Below are 20206 nucleotides of genomic sequence, written 5' to 3' on the forward strand. Positions count from 1 at the left end.
GTTAGGTAGATGTGTCATTACATTTGACAGTAAAAATTAGCATTAAAGCTTAATGTAGGTATTTCCAAACTAAACTCAAATCTGGTCTCCTTAGCCCACCTCAAAACAGCCTCCTAAGGTAATGCTAAATGGATCCACAAGCTGCCCGCTGTCACTATACAGGGTTTCCTTAATTTCCAGGTATAACAATTTATCCAAGAGTGCAGTTCTTAGTTAGGGGCCATTTAAATTTAACTGCTCACTCCATTTACTCACTGCAACCGATGCTAGTTCTAGAAGCATCATCAGCAGATGAGCAAGTGAAGTTTCTGTCTGTATTTGTGCAGGTTACGTTCTCTCCACAGGTGTGGAACCTCATCTTGCACTCATCAATATCTGTCACCCAAACAGTCTGCAGTTAGAAGAACAAAATGCCTCAGAGCATCAGTTAAAAGGGCAGCAGCTGCAGCATTACAGTCTCGTGGCGTTGGGGGAAACATTAAAGACCTTCCTGCTGCACATGTAAATGTAACAGAAAAGCAACCAACATATTTCCTATGTCAAGATCACAGCCTCTCCAGCCTCTCAGAGCATGCTATGCTGCTGCAGAAGCTCTCCACAGGGAGAAGGAAGGAAAGGCTTCCCCGTAAACTGTAATAATTACAGTAGAGTTGAAGAGAAGACTTAATCTGCACCAGATATATTCTCCTGGCATTGCTAGTCATAGCTGGCACCCCAGATGAGTACTAGAGCACTGTCAGTTGACATTCTTGCATTGAGACAGCAGAAGGGTTTGGGAGTGGAAAGTTGCACTTTTAAAAGCAAAAATATGGGAACAAAACTGTTTCAGCATATTCAAAAAAATGTGATTTCAACAACACAATATGAACTTATCTTGTACCATCTCTGGATGTACTGACACATCTCTGCACACTGTGTATGCAATGCAGGTGTCTAAAACTGAAGTACTAAATCACTTTCCAGTTTCTGGGGTTTATAGTATATTTCAAGTCATCAAGCTTGAAAAAACAGAATTAGTTTCAATTCTATTTACATCATAACAATATTACATCTTTTATAAAATGCTGTGAAAACATATCTTACCATATTCTGGACTTAAGGGCTTCAGGAAGATGATGGACTGGTTTTGAATAGTAATGACCAGTACCACAATCATTTTGAGTAATTACAGCACAGACAGTGAGAGCCCAGGGCTGCCTGAGGACATGCCTTGTAGGTGGTGCCGGACAGCAAGAGAAGTTTGTCACTTCTGTCTGCACTTGCAAACATCCTCAAAGACATGAGCTCTGGATCTCTGACCACTGTAGGCAGAATGCATTCTTGAATCTCCTGCCTCTGATACTTTTCACACCCTGCTCATGATAATGATACTGTTCTGAATTTTTCAGTCATCCTTATCTGTGTCAAAGAACAAAAGTCCAGTAAAGACTATGTAAAAATTGGGTCACATTTAATGGGCTTTGAATTAAGCTATAAAGGAAAAAAGAAAGAGAAAAGAATGAGAGAAGCCAAGACTCTCATAAAGCTCTGAACAAACTGTATGCTTGTCAAATACTGGGGACAAAGCATCCTGTTCCTTGATACTTACAGCTAAAATAGATTAAAACATTACAAAATATACTGAATGAACTGAAGACCTGTCATTAGAGCTGGATGGAAAAAATCAGTGTGTCTGATTATTAACAAGTCTCTAAATGTACTCAAGTTATCAGTGTCACACCTTGAACCTCATGCCTATTAAACAGACCTGGAATTATTTGATGAGTATTATGACACACTCAATACCTGCTTTCGTTTATATTCATGGCAACGATTTCCAATAAAGCTCTACTGCTTCACCTCCACTTCTCTCCTCCCCTTCATTCTTCCTCTCTCTTCTGCTATAGCTACTAAAAAGAGTGCAAACACTGAGAGGAGGTATCCACTGACAACTACAGGCTTTGCATATTGATCAGTTGCTGAGGTTGCCACAGTTGAGACAAGAAGGAAAGAATCAAAAAGTAAGAAATTATGAATGTCTAGAGGAGTCTAGAATCATGCCCCTATCAGGTTTTTCAAAAAGAAGCAGAACAGCTTGTATGACAGCTTCACAGCTTGATGGAAGGCTAGCACAAATCATAAGACATGTCATTTTCTCATTCATCCTGCCCCAGCGTTCCAGACACAGCACAGTCCTCACACATGTCCATACCATGGCAATGGACTCCATCTCCAGTGTAGCCCTCCAGGCATTTACAGACGTAGCCCCCTTCTGTATTGATACAGACTGAAACATTGCGATTACAGTGGTCCATATTTAAGGCACACTCATCAACATCTGTGAGACAAAACAGGGAGGCGGGACACATGGGTCAGGAAACCATAAGGTAAGTCGATAAAAAGAAATGTCTACATCATGAATCTCCCTCAGGCTATGCTGTTACTTATCATTTATGCAACTGAAGCAAATGGGAAGACAAGGGCTTCTCTTGGTATGAAATTTAATGAGGATGTTCTGAAGAGCCTGACAGTCAATCAGCCACTTTCAACTAGAAATCTAGAGGTTCCACAAATACCACTTTTGTAAAAAAAAATACCATTTGGAGGGAATGACCCTATTCAAAACTAGTCTTATATTCTAAACCACTACTTAGAGAGAAACTTTGTTCTGAGAAAGAACACATAAGCTTAAAAAAGATAAAAAAGTACCACAATGAAAAAAAAATTATACCTATTTAACCTTCCTTTTTTTTTTCTCCTTTCCATAGCAATATAGACTCCTTTGAGTCTCCATGTTTAGACACCAAATGGTAAATTGTTCTGTTTCTAATGCCTTCCTGTCTTGGCCTTTATGGGAGAACAAAGTGCTTCCATTTATGTAATATGCAAGTCAAAAAACTTGAAGACCACTCTAAGCCACATGTTGTCTGATTATTAGAGTACCTTTCTGGTGCTAGAAAGGAACAAGAACAGCACTTTTATATAAATGTTACATCAGGAATACTAATTTTAGGAGATTCCTTACTACATACTTCTAAATTATACATCAACTATCATGTCTATGGACTGAGCTTTTATTATTAGGCAGTTTTTACAAATAAATACATTACACTTTTATTCTCATTATCCCCATTATTACTTGTTAATAGGATTAATATGAACTCAGGGGAAATAAAGCATGTGATAATTAGCCATTCCATCTCACATGCTTTCTACTCATCATTCCTTTCAAAACAGGCAGTACCATTGACCTTTCTGTGAGGGCTCATGCAGAAGAGCTGCCAATGTGAAAAAAGATTTTCTTCCTCTCCCTCAGTCAACAGTTTTCCAGAAGGTTATATTAATATATTTTGTTACCATAGCATGATTTCCCCTTCCTGGTAAATCCTTTCAAACACTGGCACGTGGCACCATCTTCCAGCAAAACACACTCTGCATTGATATAACATTCAAGTGCTGAGCAATCATCTTGATCTACCGCATAAACAAAACGAAAAAAACACCAATAGATGCATGAGGACAGATCAAAGAATGTACTGTATAAACATTATTAAAAAAGAAATCAAAACCAAACTACCCCCCCCAAAAAAAAAAGAAACAAAACACAAAACCACCAAAAAAACACCAAAAGCAACAAACAAAAAACAAACCAATGAACCAAAAAACTAAGAAAACCTGAACATACAAAGTTTGAAACTTGGCTTTCTAGGGTTAATGATGACAAGTCAGTACAATCATTAGGGCTGTTGTCTTTGTCTAGATAGAGCTGAAATATCATTTAGTATCAAGATTTCTGAATACTGTATACAAAACCTATTGTATAATTTAATGGTCTAGTGTTGTGAAACATAGGAGGAATACAGTGGTTTTACTGAGATTTTGTTCTGAGGAACTTTATATATTCACAAACTCTAAGGGAGAGACTTTCACAAGTGTTTCAAATTAGAAATGTTTGTTCTCTAGACCTGGATAATATCAAGTTCTGTTGAAGGAACATGGAGAGAAACAGACCAGAAAGCTGTCCTACCTGGCATAATTGCATAGACCCAACTTCTTGTAGGAGGGTTAAGAGCATGAATGCCACAGTCTTGACACTGAGCCTTTCTTCCTTTAGGGCCTATGATTTTTTTCTGTTCTATAAACCTATTCAGAGCCTCACAGTAAATAGAAGTAAGAAATCAGATTCTACCTGATACCATGATTTCAGCCATCAAAAAAAAGCCGATGTTCTGCCTTTCCCCACTGTCTGTATTCTTGAATATCCCACTGTTTTGTGTTCTCCGGAGCAAGGTCTCTGGCCCTGACATTGGCACTACCTCCTTGTGCACAGAGACACTTCCTAAAAAGACAAGAAAAAAGTGACACAAACCGTTGAAATCTATTGACCTAACTTTCGATTTTCCTCACTTGTCTACTTTGCAATAACCATAGTAATTTCTTTTTAAAATAAACATCAGTATCCTTCCAGACTAGCCTGTTTCTGGCCTCAATTTATTCCTGAAACCACTTGCTGGTGGGTTTTCGCAAATAAAAAAGACAAGGAATGCAACTCATTGCTCACAATACTTGGCAGCACTGCACACATCTCTTACTGCTAATATGCCAAGGGAAAAATTACAATGGTCAGACAACATGTTATTGTCCCAAGTCAACACCGCAGTGTTTTCACTCTTCAGAGAAGCCATCATTTGTTATGTAGGTCAAGGTGAATATTTTTCAATCCTGTCAGGATCTTCAAGGGTTTGGGGAGGAGGGAGGAGTGTCTTTTTATTTTGGAACTGGAGGAATGTACCTGCTGTTGTGTTGGAAGCATCCAGAGCATGACAGGTTTTTCCATCTGGAGTTTTCTCAAATCCTGGATGGCACATGCAACGGGCAACTCCAAAATTGTTTTCACAGATCTGATCACAGCCTCCATTCTCATAAAGGCAAGGATTTGCCCCTAATGCAGAAAAACAAGTTACTTAACAAGCTGCTGCTTCTCTCAGCATCTCCTTTTTACTGGGCAGAGTTGAAGCAGTTGGAGAAAGAGTAAGGACTGACAAAAATGAGGTGGTTTTTTTTTTTGATTAAAAAAAGATGATATAGTAAAGCATAAATGTTCTCACTTAGCCTATGGCAGGAAGCAGATTCACATACTCTAATAAATACATCATTTTTTTCTTTAATTTACTGTGATATTTCTCCTTTAATATTAAAAGTCCTGACATTCCCTGAAAGAACATTGCAAGGGCATAGGGAACCTGTGATTACCTTCTCTCAATCCTGGCCTATTGAATTACGGTTTTCTGTTTACAGGGAGATTGCTCCAAACAGAAAATCAAATTATTTGATCCAAAACTAATAAATCTTACAAAATCTTTCTCCATGTCATTTGTTATTATTTGTATGTGTGAGGGGTGCTAATAAATGAGGATAAATAGGAATTAGAAGACTATGTTAGCCTAGTGGCAATTGATCAGCACCTATTCTTGGGCACGATCATAAATATACAAGATCAGTTAGCATTCCTGGGACACATGCCCAGATGACGCTTTCAATACATGCCAGTCCTACTATGCAACGTCTTTTAAAGCACCTATTTCTGAGAAGATAATCCTCTCCCCAAGGACATGTATTCTACTGATATCAGTGAACAAGAGGAGGCTGGAAGGGAATGACTGCATAATTTTTGCAGTATACCTGGTTTCGCCAAAGGATGAACTACAACCATTGATGAGGGTCTCAGCATGCTGCCTCGAAGACGTACCCTGTTTTGGCCGGTCTTCTTGTCCACCCTCATTAGTGATGGCCTAGCCCAGTCAGAAAACCAAAGATGATCCTCAAACACTGCTACATCAAAAGGGTGGCCTACAAAGAAATCAGATTTCTCATTTCCACAGCTGTAGAACACACACAAGAAATCATGTAAACAAAAGCAGTATCTGCATACAGGTCTACTTCTGACACAGTGGCATAGCCATAGCCACTTCTCCACTTTGATGTCTCATGGGGAGGGATAAGTGTCCATGAATGATGGACCATGTGCACATGTTACTTTTGTTCTTAGTCGAGGAGGCTATGACACTTGCCTGGCTCAGTACAATCTCTATACTCCTGTCGACCTCCAACCAGATCAAGTTCACAAGATGCTTCTACCTCAGACTCATCATTTCTTGAAGCAGCATTGGAACCAGCCTTGCAGAAGTGGAGTGGCTCGCTCCTCTGCCAGTAAGTGGCCCAGCACAGAGTTGCTGAGGTACACAGCTCCTTTTGCAGTCTTCACATAGCAGCGAGAAGAGGAGCTCATGGCATGTATCGTCCTGCAAAAGTGTACCAGCACAGGGCAGCCTGGGAGCTACACACACTATAGCCACTGACTCATGGTAGGACCCCAAAGCCACTGTGTGATCTCTGCAAGTGCCAGAAGTACACACAAGTGCAATATAGTAGTCCACAAGTATATATAAACATGCACAGACATTCACTAGCCAATTCTTCACAGTCCAATATTCAAGAGGGGAGTCAATTTTCCTCATTTCAGCCAACTAGCAGCAGTAGGCTGTGACTAGTTAGCTCTTGTCTGTTAGCCAACTAACTAACAGTAACAGCTAATGTAATCCACAGAATGCAATAGGGCATTCAAGTAGCTTCCTTTCTTCACACTGCTTATAACAGGAACCTCGGAGAAGAAGTATGTGTTGGTATATCTTAAATACACATCACAAACAAACTGAAAAAGCCCACTCCTACATGAGAAGAATTCCACAACACTCTTTGAATGTCTCCACTTGTCTTCAACTGTTAAATTGAAGAGCATATTGTTATTCTGTTAGCACTTCACTACCTCCACTGAACCATGCTTGGTGGAGTGTGGTTCTTAGTTTTTCTTTCTGTGAAATTTGAGCAGCTAGCCCAAGATCTAGATACTGTCCCCATCCTCACAATTTTAGGATCTATAGCATGCACTATCAACAAAAAAAAACCCCACCCACTTTGATAAGCAATTCCTTAACATCTTAACTTAGAAATATATTAAGGATTAAAAACAGAAGTGTAGTGTCATCGATGGAGATAGTAGGATCAGGAAAATAAATAACCACATGAATCCTTTCTTGCAAGAGTGCAAACTCAACCCACTGCATCAACAAAAGGAGCAGTTGTGTTGGTCACTACCTTAGGTGGGTTGTTACAGGCTGTTTTACTTACAGCTAAAAACAGGGTTAGTGAAAGGGCAGGAATAATTTTAACTATTTTGCATGCAGCTGTACTGAATGAATTCTCAGTACCGGGGCACTAGAGGGAGCTGCTGTGATTAAAAAAATAAATCATCTTAAATGCCTGTGAAGGGATACCACCTCCCCGTCCTTCAGTGCACAGCTGTCCAAGGACAGAAGCTGAATTCTGGTCTCACTGACAGCATTGGCAAAACATCAGGATATCAAGTCTCCCTGCCTTTCTAAATTAATACCCCTACAGGTCTGTATTTTCATTCTTTCCATACAGGTGTTGATGTCCTTTTCTCCCATTTCCAAACAGCCATATCACTGCTCCAAGACCATCTCCTTTCCTACACCCTGTGTTTCTCCAGTGTTCCTAGCTCTTTTCCTCTGTCTTTTCCCCATATGACACTGTCTCATTCCTTGTGGAGGAAAACAGTGAAACTTTCAACAGGCTTCAGGGTCCTCCTTTGCACCTCAGTTTCAAGGTGAGCATAGAGCAGAATATGCACAGCAGGGGAAAAGACAGGAATCCTGGGAAGTCACTCTGCCCAGGCCTTTTGATGTCTTATGAACTGCAGAACACTACTTGCTTCAAGACTTCACTCTGCTCAGCTTCAAACAAGTAGGAGGGTATCTGGCTTAGGAGATGAATGCAAACCTTCCCAGAGCACAGACTAGAGCAGCAGCTGCTTAACAGAGTAATCGTAAAATCTTTACGCATAGCAATCATGATACTGAGCCAAGAGTCCTCATTCTGCCTATGTCTTGTATACACACTAACAAAATGGTCCACAGAAGGATATCATGCACAAAGGGAATTGTCCTCTCCAGAAACTAATTTACCATGTACAAGATTCTTACACATGGTTTACTTTAGATGTGATACAGCATCAGTTCCTCATTGTTAATACTTCTGCTTTCTTACTCCAGAAAAACACAGATACTTGTCACAAATAGAAATTTCAGCCATAACAACTACCAGCATATTGCATAAATCAATTTTCCATTCAGTGTCTATTGTGTATTTAGAGCCATCTCAGGGTTCAACACTGTGAAGATGCAGGTTTGTTGTTCAAAGACCTTAATAGTCAAGACTAATTTTCTTCCAGCTTATGTAAGTATAACTCACTGTATAACAAACACAGCAAAACGTGAATTACACTAAGCTGCCATGCATGGAACAAGTGAACCGCATTTAAAATTTTCTTTCCATTTTACTGTGAAGGCAGAAAAGTTGTCTGTAGAACGCAAAGTGGCTGATTAGTAAAAGCAAAGAGTGTTAGAAAAGTGTCCTTTTGCTAAAATGAATAGAAGTCAACTAGGTTACAGAATGAAGAACTAATTGGTGCCATTAACCTCAACACAGAGTTGCGTGGGATATACAGCACAGCCACTGGCTGGTTTTTCACATGCACATATGCAGATACACAGGCACACTGACAAGCAGCAGTAGGTAATTATCAATCCCAAAGCCTCACCTACATCATTCTGTGCAAGAATTCGACGAGCGGAACCATCCAGGTTTGCACTCTCAACCACGGATTTCTTAGCATCACACCAGTACACCTTGTCAGCTAAGTAGTCAAGAGCTATTCCACTGGGCCACACCAGACCAGTGCTGGCTATAACCTGGCGATCAATGCCTTCTAATGAAGAGCTGTCAATCCGGGGATTGACCCCCATGTCAGTCCAGAATAATCTCCTTTAGAAAACAAAATGCATACAGGAAGTCAGTAAGCAAATGTTTGTCCTCCTCTCCATGGAGTTCTTTCAAAGCAGAAAGGTCAGATCAGAGCAATACAGGCCTGAAGCACACGAGAAAAATTGCATGCTTCAAGCAAATATATTGGCTGCTGATCTTTTCACACTTGCCATAAGGCTCCAGGTGATTACACTGGGATTTATGCAGAATCCTCAGTCTGTTGGCACAAAACCTTTGAACAACAATTCCTGCTTATGCTAATTGCCAGCTCTTCATATCTGCTTTTTGTGTCTTCCACATGACTGCTGATAGCAGTTTAGCAAACCCAGACAGCAGAAGATGATGCATTAGCCCCCGTTGTCTAAACAAGGGTGTAACAATGAATAAATGGCACCAAAACTACTTGCCACCCATGGAAAGCAAGCAAGAGTCCTCAGGGCTTTTTGTGGTTTTATTTTGATTGTGGGTTTTTTGATGTTGTTTTTTAATAAACCAGTATCAGGCCCAGCCTCTTTTCTTCTTTTCATAAAATCATGATTCTCAGGGTCTCCCTCTAGGGTCCTAAGTGTTACTGGCTGAGTGCATACCATTTTTCAATGAAGACACAGTGCTTGATGGCAGCTCAATATGGGGATAGCCAAAACCACAAATTACTTCTAAAGTTTGGACTCCAGTCTTCCCAGGCAGCAGCTGCCTCTGTCAGGTTTGCTGAAATCACCCACATATTCACTTAGCTTTATTTATTTAAGCAGTTTTGTTGTAGCCAATGCAAGGACCAGCATTTTCAATAGCTTTAGTTGTGTTTCAGATCCCACTTCAATACTGACTTTGCAGTTATGGACATTGTTATAATGTCTGCTCCTCCCTTCACCTTTAACTTTCTAATAAGGAACGTTCTAGTGATGTTTTCCCCTCCCTTTCCCCTTGTAGGGTAGCTTTGCCTCTGCCAATAATTCTAATAGACAAATCTCCCTGAACCTACCTGTTCTTAAATGTTTTCCTGTAGAATGTCTCTATCGCATTCAACCTCTACTGAAAGAAGTTCTTTCAGGTCTTTTATATGTCCAGAGTGAAGCTAACAAAACACCCTCCCCAGCTCTGTTTCATTTCTTGATTTATCGGTACTTAGTTATAGCAGGATATGAGTATTTAAAAAAAAAAAAAAAAAAAAAAAGGATAAAAAAGAAAAAAGCCCAAGAGATTTAAAATTATGCTACTACAGGCATATTGGCTGAAATCCACGTCACTTTGCCATTAATTAAAATGGCCAGAATTTCATCAAGAGTTTAAACATCCCAATCTCCTGTGATCATCTCAGCACTAGGTAAGAAGATATAAGATGCATTTAAATCAACAACCCTCCACAACAGTAAATTTGGTTTAGTTTTCTCAAAAACCGAAACATGGCCAAAAAATCCTTTGTAAGAACCATTGGTTTAAATAACTTAAAAACTACATTCTTCACACAATAGATACAGAACTATCAAAGTTTGTAGTGTGGTGTTTACAACTGTCAGGGTAATTTCAGTTGTTTGTGCATTTCTTTAGCTTAAACAGCATACAATATCTTTTAATGCTTCTGGTAATTTTTTTAAATCCGTAGGAGAAATTAATACATCCCAACTCACTAAAGAAACCCAGCAATAAAACATTGCAGTTCACACAACTCTGCAAGACAATGACTATAATAACATGAGACCAGTGCGCTTTTAGACTGCCAAAAGGGCAAGACTGGCATGCTCATTTTTAAGTATGACACAATTAACCACATTTATCACTCCTTACTTAGCAAATGGGTGAATGGCAATCCCTCGGGGCTGGGAGATATCCTCCCAGATGATCATTTTTCTTTGCATTCCATTCAGATTGCTCTTTTCAATGCATGCCTTCCTGCAACACACACAGCACTGTTAGGTCCTATCTTGTTAATTACCTAACGTACCAAGTTTTTGCATTGGTTTAGTTTAGCACAAAACCTGTAATAAATAACTTTGCAATGACAGAAAATAATCCTCCTGATGTGGGATGTCTAGTAGTTTTATCAACAAGTAATTCATGTCACAGCTTCATTATCTGGTCCAGATGATAAAATACCTGCTGTTCTGCAGGATACGTGAAGTTCTCTTCCTTTGGGCAGATAATGAGTTGAAAGTGATTGCTAATAGATAAATGTTGGCTTTAAAGGGAGTCAGGCAGAAAACTAGTTCCTAACTGAATTATCAAATGTATAAAGACTTTTTAAAATACCACTTTTACATAGAATTTTTCATTCATAAATAGCCAAGCATTTTATCTATTTTACAAGAAAGAATGAAGCTAACGTCCTTATGATAAAAAGGGTTCATAAAATCTATGGCAGAGTCATGTACAGAATATACATTGCCAGTCTCCCAATCCAACTTTTTTTCAGAAAACTGTACTTATTGCTACAAGCTTCACCTTGTCAAACAAATATGAGGCTCTACCTGAAAGCAAGCCTACAGCCTTCCATGCCTTTCTGAACCTGCAAAGAAAGGCCGCACAAAGATGGAAGGAGAAATATATTTGTGCAAATGGGGAATACAAACAAATGCAGCGAGTGAGAAGGAAGTGGCAAATTAAAAATTCACAGCTTCACCCTTGACCTTTCCTTTACAGAGACAAGCACCACAATTTCCCATTTCAGAAGAAGCACTGTCATGTTTATCCAGGAGCGCAATCATGTAGACAAGATTATACATTATAGCAAGGAAGTGGACTAGCAGCATATATAAAAGTGAGAAGGAGTGTGATCTAGACATTCAAACCCACTTTTTATTGACTCATAAGTAATGGGTCGTACTGAAACATGATGACTGCTATTCAAGGAGTCTTCATTATGTGTTCTGATCTCATGTTGCCTTTTCACCAAAGGTCAATTTTGTTTCTCTCTGTATGTAAGGTTAGGTACCAGTTGAAACGTGAAGTCATGTTGTCTGCCAGTGATCCTTCCTCTTTTACTCAAGACAGTTGACAAAGGCTCTCCATTAGCTTAAAGGGGCATGATTGCAGCTGTCAACAATGCTGACTTCTGCCCAAGATGTACTCGGTGCAGTAATACTCAATATTTTTATCTAACTATATATATAAAGGTATACCTAGATATACACACATGCAGTGTATATATAAATACGAGTGTATACATATATATTCACATGCACATGTGCACATATGCGTATGTTTATATGCAGTACATGCCTTAGATTCCTTGCAACTGAGTCCAAACCCTTGCTTCTTGGAAAGACAAAGACAAAAATACAATAGCAGACTCAAAGTAAACTTCCAGCATTTCAGTTTTAAAGAACCTTCCAACTGTATATGCTTGAGATTATAGCTACCCAATCAGAATGTGAACAGCTCCTGAATTTAGAGTGATATCTCAGCTATTTCTGTATCACCAGTCATTTATTCAAAATATTTTATGGCATGCTTCAACATAAATGCACTATGGAGCATGTACCCTCTGTCTGTCCAATACAATTTACGGTTAATCCAGTCCACAGCAAGGCCTTCGGGTATATCTATAGCTTCATGAATAACTTTTTCACGATTTGAGCCATCCAGATTAGCTCGTTCTATCCATTTCAAGGCAGTGTGGGCAAAGTAAATCTGTAAAGAAATAACAGATGAGGTGTTACTAGTTCCCATCTCACTTTCTGCTCCATTTCCTTTGTCTAATAATTCCAATTCTAAAATAACTTTTTCATCTTGAAAGTTCCATGAACTGCTTATTCACAAAAAAGCTGCACAGGTAACCTGTGATCCCTGATCAAATAAAAAGTCACTTATCCTTCAACCAGGATGACTTCTACAGGCAGCTTGTGCTTAGCTGCAAATCCTGTTTGCCCTATATACAAGACCTCAGGATATCTCATGGTCTTGTTTCAGTGAACAACTACCTCACATGAAGCACAGCTGAGGAAGCAAAAGTAGGAGCAGGCAAAAGCACTCATGTTATTTCACTGGCTGCTCATTTTAAAAAGGGAGGAATAGGGAGAAGAGAGTAGTAGTGTGTCAAGGAGCTGGGAAGAGGAAAGGAGTTATATAATTTGTTTCTAATTTTTTTTTCCTCCACCTCTTTCAGCCTGCACTTAATGTTTTATCAGGTCTCTGTTCTGTAAAGCTCTAACATTTCCAGAAGAGGCTTTTCAGTTTTGGGTGAAAATAAAAGCTTTCTGCTGGAGGGGAAACAAAGTTTGCGTTTTCCAAGGATGGAGAAAAAAATTGTCTCGTGTTTGATTCCCAGAGGGAGCCAAATGCTGTTTGGTAGAACCATATGCAAAGTAATGCTGAGGCTTTCTTTGCAAATGGTAATAGCAAAACAAATAACCTTGTTTTGATGCTAACCATGCGGTCAAACAAAGCAGGAGGGTGGCCTCTAGAATTAAACAGCTAATTCAATTACCATGGGAGCGCAGAGCAATGCTGAGCAGTAGCTCACCTTACATCTCATCTCAGTACGACCTGCGTGTCACCTCACCTCCTCAATGCCAACACTGCGGTCATGCAGAGCTCTCTACAGAAGTGGACAACAGTGCACAGCCACTGTCACCGACGCAGATGATTTACATTCAGCACAGCACCCAATAACTGCTAGTTTCCCAGCAGGGCCCTATTTCAGGAGCACGAGGCAATGTTCCAGAAGTGCCTAAAATGATCCTCCTGTAACACAGATCTGATAACATTCCCACTTGTTTAGCTGTGCCCATCCAGGCCTTGAGATGCACCCAGCAACCTAACTGAGCTCCACATCAGCTTCTACTGTACCATCCAGTATACTTTTATAATGCTTTCACAGTGTAAACCAGTCCCACCATGGGAAAAAGAAAAAAAACCAACTATCTATCTGTCTGCCACATAAGATTTAGCAAAGCATGGGTGAACTCCTATTCTTCCCAACTCTGCAGCAAGGAGTAGGGCACTGCGATGCAGCCACACAGACAACTGTTTATGCAGAGGAGGCTCCCATTTCCAACAGCAATATCTTGTAACATGAGGAAAATATTTCATAAGAGCAATAAGTCCAGTGAGTGTTCAGCAGTTTTGTTCAATAATGTCAGGACATGGGAGGTAATTCTTGTTAAGATTACTCCTACATTTAGTAGGGATCGTGGGAGTTAGCTGTACAAAAAAAAAAAAAGATACTGTTGCTTTTATAGCTACCCAGTGAAGAAAAACCCCACAATGTATTTCCAGAAAACAGTACTGAAGTCTTAAGGGAGAAAACTATCAATCACACAGTTCTTTGAAATTTAAATCATGCTTGAAATTAATTTAGAAATCCAAATTCTCTGTGAATTAGCCATGTCAATGTACATTCATCATCAACATTCAATCAGTGAGTAAAGGATGAAACTCTTCAACTAGTGTTTGACATCCTGTACCAGTTGTGCTTCTGGACAGGCAATAGAACAACGAGCAGCACACCGTGCAATCCGATCACTGCCAGCAGAAAGGTTAAGGCACATGAAAGCCCAATCCATTTGTCCTTGCAACACTTCAAAATCCTCTCACTTTTAATGCCTTACCTTATTTTCCACTGGGTCAGAGTCCAGTGCTAAGACTATTCCCATCTGCCAGTCAAGTAAACTTGCATAATCCATGCCATCAAAACTGATCTGGCGGATATCTTGGCCATTTGCAAATAACAAAAATGGCTTAGGACCTGTTGATGAAAACGTGCACATATGTTCATTCCACTAGTTTCAAAGTGATCTGTAGCCTGCGTTACTACCTAGCTAACATTGTAAGTAAGTAACAGTAGCAGACAAAATGAGGAGCAGAAGCACAAAGAAATGAAGCCTCTTGTCCTACATTCCACTGGCCTCAGAAATCAAAGATAAATGTGAATATAGGTTTTCAGCATCAGTGCCTTGCCCAAGATCAGCCTCAAAATTTGTGATAAAGGCAGCCACTAGTCCCTCTGCATTTAACAGAGAGTGACTTAGCCTCAAGACAATCTTCTCTCTGCATTTCACAGCATCACCATAAATGTCAGAACACTTGACTTTCACATATGTGAAGCTTTTCACAGTAAAAGCAAGAAAAATACTGTTTCAAAATAATAAAGCTTTTCCCTTATCCCAGAAACAATCACAAACTTCTCTCTGCTCCTCGCTCTCACGCAATTGGTTATACCTTGCTGTTCACTAGGGTCTGCCCTTTTCTCAGAAGAAACAGACAGGTCTGGAATCCAAAAATCCAAACATGCACGTCAAATACCTGGGCTTCCTGGGGCCAGTGGGGGAGAAATATCCTTGTACTTGTAGGAAAGGTCCTTCAGCAGACTATTCCCTGCCCTGTTCTCCAAATGTAGACAACTCAATCTCAATTCTGTAACAAACGCTGGGCAGAAAATACACCCATATTTATATGAAAGCACAAACCCCTGAATACTGCAGATAGATAGACCTTTGCAGTGCAGGAGCCCAGAGTGAAATGCAGAAGTTAGATAATAGACTGAATCTGCCGTGAGGGAGACTGAACCATATTCTGCTGCTTGTTCTGGTATATTTCCAAAATAGGTTATTTTTCCAAGCAACTAGTATTTCCCAAGTTTCACAAAGTAATCCAAAACTAGTGCAAAAATGGATCCAACCTTCGCAATCCATTTTAAAGGACTCTAAAATGTGTATGCTTTTATTGTTAGAAATTTGCAGGCATACCAAGATACCAACCTATAGCAGTGCAGTGTTTTCTGTCTCGCTGAAGCTTATATCCAGGAAAACAAGCACACTCCCAGGAGGATGGGCTTAAAGAAGAACATATCTGGCTACAGCCACCATTATCTGGAGATGTACAACCTTAAACAGAGCATTGGAAAAATTTAACTTTGCCATTCTAAGAAAAAAATGATGTAAAATCAGAGGTATAAGCAAGAGAACAATTCACTCTGCTCAGGATTTCTACAGTGCAAAGCATCTCAGTGACTGGTAGATTTACTGAAAGACTCCCTGCAGAAAGCAGAAATCTAATGAAGTGAAAGTAAAGCAGTAGTATTTTTCCAGAGTTTTTCCTGAAAATTCACAACAAAAGATTGGGGCGGAGTGGGGTGTGTGGGAAGAGAGGGGGGAAGGGAGCATATACATGAAGGTGGCTTCCATGTCTTCATTATTTCAGAGAACTCCTTCTCCCATGCAAATCTCACCTCATCTACAATAACATAACAATTTTATCAGACTTTGCACTCCATGCAAAGGAAACAGCAAATTAATGCCATTCTCTCCCCAGAAGTTAGTTAGACTAGGAGGATGAATTGATACTTTCTAATACACAAGCCAAGATTTCATACAAAAAGAAACTACTCTTTCTTCTTGGGGCTGTACAATTGTTATAGCCTCAATGCCAGCCTGAGCTTCCTCAGTGGAGTGTCCCTAACAAAACAGCAACACTGACTGAACCTATGTATACAGTACACTCCACAGTATGTAAGGGATGTAAAAGGGAGAGGGGATTTTTCAAGGTGTTTGGCTGGCATTAATGGAGCTATTTTGACCCCTAAGCATGTAAAGATACAATTGAAAAGCTACAGTCCCCTGAATTTGGAAAGCTTGCTGGAATGGCGAATGACAGATTACTGGCTGCAGCATTTTCTAATATTTTGACTGCAAAAATTCCATTTGTGGGTAATCAGACGAACTTGTTGTAAGTTAGAATGACTCTGAACCTGGGTTGCATGATGTCAATAAAGTCATCTTCAGATCTCACCCAAACCGAATACAAATTTTAGATATATCCTGCAACAAACATCTGGGAGCTGCCTTGATCTGCACTGAAAACAAAGGTATTTGGCCTGCAAACATCGGATGTTACTGCTAAGAAACATCTATTAAAAAATGAAGATAGAAATTGTTCATCTCAGCACTCAAAGCGCCTGACATTCCATTGCCTCCTATCTTGTACAATCATTTGCAGTCATGCAAAATGAGTGTAAAAGGCTTTCATTCACTCCTGGCTCTCGGTGCCAAGAATAAACAGAGCTTGGCAGTCAATACAGCTAGAAAAAATGTTACTTACCCGTGCATGCTTTGCCATCCACTTTGAGTACAGATCCTTCAGGACAAAAGCAAACAGGCCCTTTAGATGTTTGAAGGCAACCATGGTTACATTCGGTGTTGTTACTTGTACAGGAAATTAGCTCTACAGTAATTTAAAGGGGAAAAGGATTTTAAATTATAATAAAAATTTTTACAAAGTCCCCCAAAAGAGATGGTAGCACAGAAAAAGCAAGAAAAGAGCAAATAATCAAAGTGTGGTGTTGAGAGTGTAACACTCCTGTGGTCTTTCTGGGGTTTGTTGTGGTTTGTTTTGGTTTTTTCCAATTTTTTTTTCACCCTCTCTGAATTATAGGAAACAAGCAAGACAGAATTGCTGGGTCCTGAAGCCATTATGCTGATGAGCTTTAAATTTTCCAAATTGTATGGGAATGCATTATAAAACTAGAAATAACTTAGAAAACTTTCTTTTTCACATTGCATCAAAAATAGATCAAGTTTTGAAAACTACAAGGAAGTTACACTGAAAGAATACATATAAAACTCAAAGGGACTGGGGAAAAACTACTTTCCTACTACTTCAAGGATAACAGATCTAGAATCAAGAAAAAATGGAGATGAATATTCCAGACATAAAGCTATGTTCCTTAGTAGCAATGGTTAAAGCTGTAAGGGCAAAATCCTCTGAGGACCTGGCAATAGCTTTCCTTTGCTTTCCAATTGTTGGAATGCCAGCATTTTTCTGAGTATTTCTTTAATGCAATTTCACAGGATATGCTCCTTCCACCTTCTGCATCGCAGTGCTGAGCCTCTTTATGGCAATTCTGGTGCCATATGGCAACACCCCTGGAAGACTGGAACAAATACAAGTTTCCCACAGCTGCCGCTTTGAATCAGCTACATACACTGGCTTAAGTGGTGCATAGCTGTTACAAATACTGCTTCTCCATGGCAACTGCACTGTGGACTGGATTGTTCTAACCCCTTAAGCACAGTGAAGAGGGTCAAGAAATTGATCTCATTTTTTTCTGACCAGAGTTTGTGGCTTTAGATGAATAGCTTCGTAAAGGAGTTGGAGTTGGAAGACAAAGCACCAAAATGTCTGGTCAGCATGTGGACTTCTCACCTTGCATCTCTCTTTCTTTCTTTCAAGTTGCGTGGTTGGTGACATATCTGCCTTGTGCTGCAGTAGTTAAGGAGTTATACTGTCCATGCTGCATCCCTAGCCTGTGTCAGAAAAACGTTATTTTCTATCTAATTTGAGCCACTCAAAGTGTAGGCATATAGTTCAAGCTAGTCATCCAGAGTAGGACTGAGTTGCATCGTGTCTAAGTATTGCTTTGGGCACAAAAAGATATCACAACTCCCAACAGCCTCTGGCTGCAGGTCTCCCATAGGTCTTCTGTTACATCTGGCTGCCTTCTGCAGTTGTCACACACACTGTGGACCCCCATGTTTGGGTCACTGAATCCTGCTCTCGGCTCCCTCTTAAATAGAGAGGGAGAAATGACTCTTGGAGGTCTAAGATAGACTGACTGCTAGAGTCTGTTGGATTCTATGGCTGCATTTAGTCTCTGGTAGTGATAATTAATACACCCTAGTTCCTGATCCTGCCATGATCCAGACTGAACTCATTGGTATGCACTGGCACTTCTACTTGGGCCATTTACCGGTGTTTTATTTCCATGGAAACGAGGAAGAAGGATCTTTGTCTGTGCCTATGTTTCACTTCATTGTGAAATAGAAAAGTGACTGGTAATATCCCAAGATCTCAAAATCTGGATGTACATCACATTTTATGTTCTAGAGTTACTTCAGAAAGGCTTAATTCATTTGTAAGTTGAATATACACACTGCTGCACAATGGGGGGAAAAAACCCTCCACCTCTTACTATGCCTAAAATACGGTCCTTAAAGCTTACTGACAGACAAATCTTTGTTTTTTCCCTCCACTTCTCTGTGTTCTCTGCATTTAATTTATTCACACTTATCTAGTTTCAGAGATCTTGCTTTATGTTATACGGATAAGTTCTCTCAGGCATACTTCTTGTACACAGATTAATTCATAAAAGAAAAAAACAAAACAAAACAAAACACACAGATGCAGCAGATCCCCAGAATAAACAATTTTATGAGTACTTCTGTCTGCCTTATTTGCTGTAAACAGATGAACACGCATCTAATTTGCACAGTCTCATTCAGAGACTGTAAATTCTTATGTGGGATAGCCAGAGTAAGCCAAATTCAGAGACCACATGTAGAAAGGTGTAACTGCTTATCCACCTGGAATGTGTCACAGAGCCTAATTAGAGCAAAGAGGTCTCTCTGGAGACCTGGCTCTTCTGTTTTTTTCTTTTTTGCTCCTGAAGAGGCTCACACTTGATCACTCATGTGTAACGTACACTTCCTTAAACATGACGTCTGAATTTGGTTCACTCAGTTTAAGCTGATCCTGCTTACATAACAAGGGATTGGAAGTGAGCAATGCAACACACATAACTTTCAGCAGTTCCAGTATTAATTGAGGACTCTCTCCGATATCATACTGAAAGCGTTAATGTATTTCTGCTACTTACCATGACAAGTTTTCCTATCAGGCAGCAGAACAAAACCTCTCGGGCAGGTGCAGTAATAGGAACCAGGGATGTTCACACAACCCAAAGTACAGCCATGATTCCAGAAGCCACATTCATTGATATCTGACAAAAGAAGCACTTGCTGTGTAAGAATAACATCATAAGCCTGTGTCAAGGAATAGATTAGTGAAACAAACTAACAGTCTTCAAAAAGTACCTCTTTTACTCATTCATTTTACAAATATAAGTTTCTCCTAATAAATGGTATAAAAGCAAGCTTGCAGACCTTATTCAAATAAGCTTTAAAAACCTTCTAGCAAAACCTACTGGGGCTGCATGTGTCCAGCATAGGCTCCGAGAGGATTTTTAAAAGCGTGTTTTCCCATAGAGATTCCAGTGCCAGTTAAATACTATTTACAGCAGAAAAAATTTACATTAGACACATTCTTTAGACAAAAAATTATTCTAAAAAATTTGGCTCCAACATAACTTAAGTAAAATTCTCAAAACCCAAGAGGAGTTTACAAGTTGAGACTCAGAAAGCAATCCTGGTGAGTTTCCTGAGAACTGGATGGATGCTGCTCAGGCAGGTCTTCGAACCCTGTAAACTAGGAATTTTGATATCGTTATGTCTTTTTAAATCTGATCACATTATGAAAGAGGTGCTTCCAAAAGTGATTAATGAAAATATCTATTATTAATATATAAATAATATATTAATATATAAATAAAATA

General features: G+C 39.6%; 1 protein-coding gene across 1 annotated transcript; it reads right to left on the reverse strand.

The window, feature by feature from the left end:
- Positions 1 to 255: 255 nt before the first annotated feature.
- Positions 256 to 19596, reverse strand: EGF (epidermal growth factor; the record flags this gene model as incomplete). The annotated part of the gene is made up of 13 exons (XM_010015361.1): positions 19472 to 19596; positions 16918 to 17040; positions 15579 to 15704; positions 14430 to 14566; positions 12362 to 12510; positions 10669 to 10773; positions 8660 to 8883; positions 5662 to 5829; positions 4772 to 4921; positions 4169 to 4318; positions 3337 to 3453; positions 2192 to 2317; positions 256 to 375 (listed from the first exon to the last, which is right to left on the reverse strand). Coding segments are annotated over exons 4-13 (1384 nt in total), but the record flags the coding sequence as incomplete, so codon positions are not given.
- Between the last annotated feature and the right edge of the window lie 610 nt (positions 19597 to 20206).

The sequence above is a fragment of the Nestor notabilis genome, unplaced genomic scaffold (assembly GCF_000696875.1).
Source record: "Nestor notabilis isolate BGI_N333 unplaced genomic scaffold, ASM69687v1 scaffold35305, whole genome shotgun sequence".
NCBI classification, from domain to species: domain Eukaryota; kingdom Metazoa; phylum Chordata; class Aves; order Psittaciformes; family Psittacidae; genus Nestor; species Nestor notabilis.